This window comes from Magnolia sinica, chromosome 5, assembly GCF_029962835.1.
Source record: "Magnolia sinica isolate HGM2019 chromosome 5, MsV1, whole genome shotgun sequence".
Lineage (NCBI taxonomy): Eukaryota > Viridiplantae > Streptophyta > Magnoliopsida > Magnoliales > Magnoliaceae > Magnolia > Magnolia sinica.
In genome coordinates, this window is record NC_080577.1 from 89,422,070 (window position 1) to 89,433,208 (window position 11,139).

The following is an 11,139-nucleotide window of genomic DNA, read 5'->3' on the forward strand; positions in this document are numbered from 1 at the left end:
TCTTCTTCTCTTTTTATGCCTAGTATTTTTTATTTTATTTTTTGCTATTGACCCTGAAAATCTGAGAATTGATCCCAACCCTCTCTCAGATTATCCAGTCGTCCCTATTCCAAAAATCATTTGATTTCCTGCAATAGAGAAGCTGCATTGATTGTTGGATTGAAACCATGCAAGATCGGGAGGTCCCATCCCTCACCAAATCCAATCCATGCATGATTTGAATACGGTACCACAGGATTGTGATGATAGTCCACAACCATTGCATGTTTCCTTTGTTATTATCTTTACTATGATGTGAAATGTTGAATATTTCAATTGAATTGCTTAGTTTATTTCGCTGGAGAATTTATGTGCTCACACATGCATTGTAGTTTAGATCGTCTTGCATCAAGTTGTCTTTTCCTTTAATAACGCATGACTATCAAAAAAGGGGGGAAAACAAAGAGTAAAGTCAAGGAGAGGGACAAAGATTGCGCTGCATACAAACATTCACAAGTAACGAAGACTTGAACAAGGGAACCCACAATCTCATTCTCATCCTTAATATTTGAGAACTAGAATCTCATCAATAAAGTGAACCAATTTCCAAGCTTCAAAAGATTTCCTTGAGGCATGAGCAATAAAATCGGTGAAATCACCTTCCATCATCAATCAACCCATAAAGTCTTTAGCACAAAATATAATGTCAAGAAGAAGAGTACTAACATTGCTTCATTAGAATCTTTTCCCTTAATCAGAATGGAAAAAATTACAAACAATTAACCTTGAATTCATAAAGAACCTCCAATCATGGCTAGAATCGGGTACCCAAATTACCATCATAAATCAATTATAATGCTCCAAATGGCATTGAAGCTTGATTTTTGTTGTGCAACAACCTCCTCTCAAGAACTCAACCCAATTTCTTGGATTCAATGTAAGAGATCCGTTAAAATTCTTTCCTACCTAAGCCAAAGAATGATCATAATCAAAATTTTCTCCTCACTTTATTAAGAAACAAAGTTTCATCAACAAAGATACGGGTTGTCCTTTTAAGCCACACAATAGAAACTGTGAGAGAGCATCCACCAAACTACTCTTCCCCTCTCTCCAAAAGGAGTAGCATTCCAACCATCAAACAAACCTTCCACTAGTTTGGAAGGCACCAAAGAAATGCCAAACTAATTAAGGTCCCCCAAAATGAAGAAGATAATGATCCACCATTTCCTCATAAATATAAAGCACATAATTGTTAGCTGAATCAACAAAACTTTTTAGTGATCATAACTCAAGATGATATCTGTGACCGTCCAACAAAAGTTGAAAGTTCCATAGAGTGTAGAGCATCCCATCCCTTGGTTTGTAGGAGGCTAATACCCCCTATTGTTGACGGAATGGAAGAAAAAAAAAATTGCAAGAGAAATAAACGTGATAATCAAAAGACCAAACACACTTTTATACCCCAAATATTGAGATATACGCATCCCTCCAAGAGCCATGTGAATTGTTCATCCTTAAGTTCCTTCTAAATCCAATCTCCTGACAATTTTCTACCCATTCTTTCACAGTCTCCCATATGATTTCGGTTCTCTAGGCTTCTTGCTCTACCCAAATATTCCCCCAAGCCCATTTTAAATCCAAAATTATTAACAAAATAAACAACTATCTTCCTCCATCACACTTCCACAACCCCAAACTCTTTCACCCACTCCGTATAAGATTTATTCTCTAGGCTTCTAGGCATCATCCTCAAACCCCACCCCCCCCAAAAAAAAAAAAAAAAAATAAACACTCAAAAACTAAGAACAACAATAATGATTAAAAACAAAAAACAAGATGTTGTATTTATTATGCTCCTCTCTTCCTTCTCATATGGCCTTTTTCCAATTTCTCAATACCATAAAATATCGTAGTCAAGACTGTGTTGACAGAGAATTTTGCACTCTTATAAAATGGGTCTCTATGAGTCAATGGCACCCTTCTTTTTTCTTTTTGTTTTTTACACACCCCCACACACTCACGCCACAATGGGATTTCACCACCTATGGATACTCGAACCCTTGACCAGGTGTTGAAACTCCTCAGAGTCTACCACCGGAGCAAGAGCAAGAGTCAATGGCACCCTTGCGCTTACCCAATTCACTTGCACCAACAAGTCAACCTCAAGTTCCTAGGCTAAGGAAAAGGCCCTTTAGCAAAGCCTCTGCGCCAAGTGAAGAACACCTAGCGTCGAACTGCCAAGTCAAGTGTTAGGGCCACGATCGATATATCTCTCATATTTTATCATTTAATCACAAGGTTGCACATGTCCACCGCCTCTTGGATGAGAAATCCAAGCCCCACAGGCCTATAAATATCCCCTTGCAGTCAGTTAGATGAGAGACATTAAAACTTCACTTGGAATACTTGGACTACTCTCTCAAGGGACTCCAGGTGCAGACACTCATTAAGGTGAGCCTCACATGCCTGAACACTCCCACTCTCCACTAGGAAAGCCATGCATTAGGCTTCCCAGGGGAAGCAATGGCACTTTGTGCCAGCCTCTCACGAGATAGGGCGACCCAAGCGCAAACTTATCACAACATTTGTACCAAGGTGTTGAGTACTTCTTCAACTCTTGTCCAAGCACAATGGGTGCAATGGTTGCAATGGCTCGAGACCAATCTCTCTTCCAACCTGACGCCCTATGCATAGGCATAGAGCTATTGTAGCATCTATGCTAGGTGCAGGGGGGTTCTATCACCAGACAGCACTAGGCTCCAACATCCAATTCTTATCATCTCTAGGATGTGAGACCCATGGCATGCTAAACTAATCATATGTATTCTAAGGTTGTCACGAGTCTCCCTAGCTAGATTGATGATCCGGAATACTTTGAAGATATTGTAGATTAGGGTTTCTTATGTTATTCTGTAACAGGGTAGTTTCTTCTGGTTTTAACTTTTAATCAAGAGTTTTCCCCAAGGATGTAATCAAGGGCTTGTGCCGGACCACAGCTTGGAATGTATCTCATTCCCAAACTAATGAAAGTCTCTCTGCATGGCATATTTTGGGTGCATGTCCTTGCAAATGGAGTCATAAACCATTGAGATAATGTTCTAACAACAAACCTCAACGAACAAAAGAAATTTTGTTGTGAACAAAATTAACACACTTGTTCAATCCCCAAAAGTCACCCCGCATGAAGCCGATGTACAATGTGATTCATGTCAAGGAATGAGAATTTTTTCATGATTCTTCTTGTGAAATTCATCTGCATATTTGGTGCACTTCTATACCACATATGTTGTCCTGAGATGCGATCAAGGTTGTGTCTGTAGCATCAATGGAATCAGGAGTTGTATCACCACTAACCACAATGCGATTAAACGTCACATCGCCGCAACCAAGTGTTGTTCCCAGCACCAAAAATGACTAAGCGTCACAACAAGCAGTCAAGCGCTACGCGAATAGTCTAAAGTTTACATGTCATTGTGCATTCAATCAAACGTGGCAACCATGGCATGACAAGGCATGATTGGAAAATACAAAGAAAAGCAAGTAGATGCAAAATCTTTTTCATTCCAAACTTTAGTACATCCACCTATTGCAAGACAGCTTAACCATATTTACGAGTGACTTCAACAACATAAACATACAAATCATGACATTACAAAATACATGTCATTTCAAAACCTCAACTTTCGTAAGAGGAAACACTAGCGGCATGCACCACCATCAAACCCTCTTCAACAAGTACCATCCGGGGTATTTAAGGAAAAATGGGATGTGGTCCCCACAACAGGTTTTGATCGATCCTCAATATGGACCATCTTTACTCCTTGATTCCCCTAGTCAACATCAACACCACCCAATTCAGGTACTTCCAAGCCCCATATGAATGGGATGCCCATGACAAAGATTGCCGCTATCAAGGGGAAACTCACGACAAAGATTGATTTTATGAAGGGGAAGCTCGTGATGAAGATCGCAAAGAAAAAGATCAAAAATACGGCACAACTTTCTGCAACACGAGCCAAGACCAGCACCCTTTCATCCCTTCACACCTACGCAACGGTCCCTGTCGGAACAAACCTGTGTGCTTCACTGCTTGCGGCAATCTACGCCTACACTCTAGGAGTTGCCAATGACGAGCCCATTGTCGTTGAGCCATACCCTGCAAAGCCCTATGTTGCCTCTCTTTGTGGTTGTTTCTTCAAACTCCTCACTTTGGCAGCTAACCTCCTCTTCATTGTCTCCTAGCAAGCATATGGACCAGAACCAGCAACAGTGCCTGAACCACCACTAGCGCCTACACAGGAGGCCCCATACTTAGATTGTTGGCCTTAGTGTCGACCTTGGGGGAAGTCTTTGCCTTCGATGCCATGAGCACACTAGCTCGAATAGTTACGGGCTACTTCACTGCTTAACGCCTATATTCAGTAAACGCTACGCAAAGAAGCAAAATCGAAATAAGCGAATGAACAAGACTGACTGGTTATTTATCGCTGACCACCGTAGTACCCACGCAATAGTTGGCATTCCCAACGGCGTTGAGCACCTTTCACCCGTGCTACGTGGGTGAGGGGCACGTGCTGACAGAGTTTTGCACTTATTTTTTCTTTAGAGGTGAGTTTTGCACTCTCATAAAATGAGTCTCCACAAGTTGAATGGCACCCTTGTGCCAACCCAATTCAACCTCGATTCACCTATGCAACAAGCCAACCTTGGGTTCCTGGGCTAAGGAACAAGCCCTTCAACAAAGATTTTGCAGCGAGAGCAGAGCACCTAGCATTGAACTACCAAGGCAAGCGCTAAGGTCGTCATCAACGGATCTCACGCATTTCGCCGTCCAACGTCACGTATCCACCACCTCTTAGGCAAGAAATACATGCCCCAAGGGCCTATAAATATGCCCTTGCACTCATTTCAAAGAAAGATATTCGGACTTCACTCGAAATTCGTACTTCAACTTCTCTATCAAAGGACTCCAGACACAGACGTTCATCAAGGTGAGCCTCACATGCCTCAACACTCCCACTCTCCACTAGGAGAGCCATATGCCGTGTGCTAGGCCTCCCAGGGGAAGCCATAGCACCATGTGTCAAGCTCCCAAGAGATAGTGCTTATGCCATGCGTGGACCTATTACAACATCTACACCAAGGTGCAGTGCACTTCTTCAACCCTAATCCAAGGACCATGGGTGCAATGGCTTGAGACCAACCTCTCTCCTTCTCGGACTCCCTACACCAAGGTGCAGACCTACTGCAACATCTATATCGAGCAAAGATTGTCCAATTACCATATTACGAATGCTAGAGGGTTGATCTCTACTTCATCTCTAGCATGTGAGACCCATGGCATTGTTGGATTGACTATGCTTGTGTGTCCTGAGGCTATCGCAAGTCTCCCAAACCCAATCAATGATTCGGATACCAGGAAGACGAAGGACATAGATTAGGGATTATTATGCTATTATGTTCCAGGTAATGGAGTAACTCCTCTGATTTTACCTTTCAATGTAAGGGTTTTCTCCAAGGATGTAGTTAAGGGCCTATGCCAAACCATAGCATGGAATGTATCATGTTCCCAAACTAATGAAAGCCACTTTGCATGGCATTCATATTTTTGAATACATGTCCTGCATGTCCTTGCAAATGGGGTCACAAAAATTTATATTGTTCTCACATCAAACCCATGGCTCTGAATGTCGGTATTGGTCGGCATATCGGCCTGGCGGAAAAATGATACGATGTGTCATCACTTATTATTATCATAGTCGTATCGGCCCATATCAATAAGAATTTTTTCAAGCCAAAGAATTAAGAAAAATATCAGGGGAAAAGAGAGAGAGAGAGAGAGAGAGAGAGAGAGAGAGAGAGAGACTAATAAGATATTCAAGAATCAATCATTTTTCTGTATTTTGGACATGCATATAATGATGTATCGGACCATTCTTTGATGAGAATGTTGTCTATCGGTTTGACTTGTTAAAGGTCAACTAAATGGGCCTTAATTGAACACAAATCAAGCATGATTTGGAGAACTAGGGCCCCTTACATTGAAATAGAACCCAAAAAAAAAAAAAAAAGAAGAAGAAGAAGAAGAAGATGAAAATATCAAAAGAAAGTGAAGGTTTACCCTTCCTTCCAATTTTTCATATTATGGTCCACTTCGCTTCGATTTGTCGAACCCCATTCAAATCATTTGTTTTGACCTCAAAATAGGTCCAAATATAGCCTAAAATGAGTTTTTAAGCTTCTTCCATAATTTAAATGAAAAAATGAAGAGGGGACGATTGAAATTTTGAAAAAAAAAAAAAAAAAAATTTCAAATTTTCACTTTTATGGGTGTATCGGCCAGTACTAGCCAATACGGGTCAATTTTTTTTGCATCGGGCCAATACGACCCTGTATTGCATATCATCCCGTGCCGATACGGATACAATATAGCCATATCGGCCAATATGATACCGATATTCATATCTATGATAAAACCCCAATGAACAAAAGACATTTTGTTATGAACAGACTCAAAAAGGGGAAGTATAGTAGGTGTGAAGATTAGCCAAGGTTGGCTTGGCTAAGTTAATGCTCCTTCCCAAATGACAACCTTTTCCACCATTATATCATCATATGTAAAAAGTAATCAGTGTTTCATGTATCAATATATCAAGGAATCACAAGTCGCCGACACAAGATACAAGGGTAATTGTAAAATTCCCAATATCAAACGAGATAACGCACATATCATACGATATTCGCCAAAATGTTGCAGGCACCTTTAAGTTTCCTCATATTGATGATATATGCGATATGTATCAATGATACTTGGCAAAAATCTAGGGAAATTCAAGAAAAAAAGAGAGAAATTTATGTTTACAAAAAAACATCTCCTAAAAAATTTTGGAGACATTGTTGGTAGTTGCATTTAAACAACGCAGCTCAAGTTGTTAGCAACAAGTCTCTTTTTTTTTTCTTTTTCTTTTTTGGAGAATCCATGATCAAAGATTTAAAATTAAAAAAATAATAAAAAATAAAAATGACAAACTATTTGATGAGAACATTTTTCTTTTCCATTTGAACTAGTTTCTTTTCTATTGATTACAAAGAAACAAATTACCATATCCATGCATTCATGCATTGACATGGATTCCAGACAAGTTTGTTCAAATCTAAAGGTGGAAAATAGAAGAAATTGGGAAAAATCTAAAAATCCTCTAGAGTGTTGAAAATTTATATGTTCTTGCTTCTAGGCCGATCTATAGATTGGCCAAACATTTTTTAGTATTCGGAAAAATTATTTTTAATTAAAACTTACAAAGTTATTAAAAATAAAAATATGTTGATTAACCAAAATTGGTTGATATGTGTATATGGTGACAAGTGTAGGCTGATCTATAGATTGGCTATGCTCTTTCAAGTTTTTCAAAAAGAATATTTTTAGAATATATATATATATATATATATTTGATATGAGTCCAAGGTACATTTTTGCTTCTTTTTTGCTTTTGGATGTGTCGTTTGTGTATTATTACTTGTATATGAGATTTAAATGATCTGAACTCTTTTTTTATATATAAGCACGTGTGTGTGTGTGTGTGTATTTGATATGAGTCCAAGGTACATTTTTGCTTCTTTTTTATTTTTGGATGTGTTGTTTGCGTATTATTACTTGTATATGAGATTTAAATGATCTGAATTCTTTTTTTATATATAAGCACATCAGTTTTGCCCAACTACACATATTTTTGGCCACTATATAATGGAAACTATTATGAATACTTGTTTAGTTTTGGCCGCTATATGATGGAAACTTCTATGAATACTTGTTTACTTTTGGCCGCTATATAATGGAAACTATTATGAATACTTGTTTTCTGTAAGGTATGTTTGGAAATCATGGATTCCATGCCAAACAATGGAAAAGGAAATGAATTTTCCTTGATGTAATTATTTGTGTTGTTTGAATATGAAAGAAAATGATGGATTCCACCAAGTAATCATTACACCTTTCCATACTTTGGATTCTTGGCACAAAAAACTAAGTGAGTATTGTGAGAAGAATATGAGATTTCCACTTTCCATCCAAACAAGAATTCCACTCAAACTGAAAGGGAATTTTTATAGGATAGCTACAAGACCAGCTATGCTTTATGGGATAGAATGTTGGGCAGTTAAGGAAAAATAATTCATAGGATGAGTGAAGTTGAAATGAGGATGTTGAGATGGATGGGTGGAAAGATGAGGAAGGATAGAATTAGAAATGAATGCATTTAAGAGAACTTAGGAGTAGCACCATTGGGTCATATGATGAGGGAAAGTAGACTTAGATGGCTTCCTCAAGTTTAACGGCGAACCGTGCCAGTTAGAAGGACTGAGTTGGCACAAGTTGAAAGCTTGAAAAATGAAAGGGGGAGGCCCAAAAGGACGTGGATGGAGGTAGTAAGAAAAGACTTAATGAGTTATGCTCTAATTGACGGTTTGACCCTTGATAAAGTGGAATGGCGGAACAAGATTCATGTAGCCGAACTCAATTACTTGGGATAAGGCTTAGATGATGATGATGACCTAAACAAGAAACAAAAACCGGAATCCACATTTTAATACTTCTACTGGAAAACATCATTTGATAATTATTCTTTTTTACTTTCTTTTCCCTTGGATTCTACATATCCAAACATCCCCTAATGTTTTGAGTTCTAAGCGTGTAATCTTGTCTTTTTTAACATCTCCTAAGGCTCCCTTGAAAAATTCCATCATTCCTCATACTGCCATACATTCCCACATACACAATATTTCCCATACAATGCAGATATGTTTCCGTAACCGAAGGGCATTTTAAAGGGTGCAATAGAGATACATAGAACATTAAGCATAATAAGCTCCTCAGCATTGCAAAGATTCCTTCTCATGGAGGGTATCCAAATAACTCAACTGAGCCACCTTCTCTAGGAGGGGATCCAAATAACTCAGCTGAGACTTGGACTGGTATATTACTGAATCCTAGGTCAAGAAATCTAAGAAAATTTTGTTTAAATGAAATCTATGGGATTGATGATAAACTCCAATTTTTCAAAAGTGCTGGAGTTGCTTAGAAACTTGATTGGTTTTCTTAAAGTTTGAATAAGTTTATGACAATGTCAGCTAAAATTTCTTTTAGGTTCTCAAGCTCTCTCGGTTTGAAGGAAAAATAAGATAAAAATAAAAGGCAACTCGTTGAATCAACTTGAAATTGGGCAAGTTCATTTTATTTTTCCCGTAAAAGATTTCCTAGTCAACCATCAAGATGTATGTGGTGATAGTGAACCTTAAATAAATGTTGTAACTTGTTAAAACATTAAAACCAAAAAAGTCACTACAGATGGTGGGTTGCTCCAACAAGAACTTGAACTATGCATGCTCATTTTGAGGATCTTATACTTCCTCTTTTCTACTGTTACCAATTGGCAAGGAGACTTCACATTCTCAAGTCATAATAGAGTTACAAGTCACCATCGTCACCATCAAAGTGCTGCCCCAGATATTTGGGGCCGAATTTTCGAACCCCATAGCACCAAACATTCCCCTCTTAAGTTCCTACCTATGTTAAAGACTCAAAACAGGATGTTTCCACCATAACTGATTTCCAATTGGGTTTGAAAACTCAGCTATCAGAAAGGACCATCTAGGCCGAACTGAAACAAAATCACACCAACGTTCCAAATAAGTCAGCTGAAAATTCATGCTAAGTAGGAACTCAAAAATTTACAGCTACCCATCATATGATATGCAAACATAATCCAAAATTTTATATATATATATAAAACACTGATTAATCCTAGCCGTCAAATTAATACAATCCTAGACATATATAAAGACTGCTTAAATCTAGTACTGAGAATTCCATACATGCAAAGCGGAATTAAAATCAAATAGAAAGTCCGGACAAAAGGAAAAAGGGCAAAAAAAAAAAACGAAGAAATTACCAGACTGATTCAGATCACGAAAATCAAATACAGAAAACAGAAAAGCGAAGAAAAATGCAGCTGATTTTCGGACAATACGAAATCGTTACCAGAGAAACTCTCGGATCTGGAATGCAGAAGGGAGCAAGGTCGAATCAGCTGCATCGATCGAATACCACCGGAGACGGTCGGACAACAGCGCCGGAACGGAGAGATCATCTGAACGGATCGGGCTCCGAAAAGAGAAGCCTTAGCAGATGCGGCGGGAGGATTGAAGGCAATTGAGGCAGTTCCGGTAGCCATGAGAGCTTTCAAGGTCTTCTGAAATGAGAACGTCGCCAGAAGGAGGAGATAAGAGGTGTTGGGATTTAAAGAAGAGAGGAGGGTTTTGTTGATGCTGTGGGGACTTTGGAAAGTCCGGAGGTGAACGGGAAGGGACGATAATACCCAAGCTCAGTGTTCTCCTAAAGTCCGGACCGGAGAGGACCGGTTTCGGCCGTTTTAATAACCGGATAGGGAGCTGGACCGCCCGGTTAGCCGGGTTTCTTCATTCATAAATTAACCAAAATAAATAAATAAATAAAAGAAAAAGATGCTTGACGGCAACAGCGGTAATTATCTAAAATAAAATAAAATCTTTTATTTCTCTGAAAATGCAATGTACCACTGTTGTGGTGCATAGCGGCTGCAGTCGATCAGTTCTCAGAAAAGTAAATAAATGAATAGAAAGTTCTGATCATCCACTGTTCTTCTTTGGCGATTTTTGTAAATAAAAATTATTTTAATTTTTTTGGTCCAGACTCGACTTTAAAGTGAAATCTGTGGGAACTTATGTACTGAGAAATCTTGATTTTTCTTTTTCCACCATCCAAAACCACCCTTAGTTAGCCTTGGAAGCTAAATAGTTGTGGTTATGGCCAGCCTTTGTAGTTGTATTATGTTATCTCTCTGTTTTTTTTTTTTTCTTTTCCGCATAAGAAATTCTTATCTGTAATTAAACCATACCAACATGGGTCAACCCAGCTGGAACGCCAGTTGGATTGTTGAATCGGACTACCTACTACAATGGGACCGATGGGTCACCTCCTCCAGTCTACTTTAAAATGTTGAACAAGCTATTATTTCGAATGAGGGTCAGGATTTACCATAATGCCACTGATAAAAGTGAAGAACTTGGCCTCCTAGGCATTCATGGGCCTAGCCTGTGACTCAATTGGCCTGACACATTTTTGAA

At 38.8% G+C, this 11,139-nt stretch overlaps 1 protein-coding gene across 1 annotated transcript in view; it reads right to left on the reverse strand.

Moving 5' to 3' along the window:
* The window catches only part of LOC131246272 (3-oxoacyl-[acyl-carrier-protein] reductase 4-like), a 28,200-nt gene extending 17,772 nt beyond the window's left edge, over positions 1 to 10,428 (reverse strand). Inside the window, exon 1 of the mRNA XM_058246211.1 lies at positions 10,016 to 10,428. Within this exon, the coding sequence (XP_058102194.1) occupies positions 10,016 to 10,208 (193 nt within the window). The 5' untranslated portion in view covers positions 10,209 to 10,428. The remainder of the gene's footprint in view (positions 1 to 10,015) is intronic.
* Between the last annotated feature and the right edge of the window lie 711 nt (positions 10,429 to 11,139).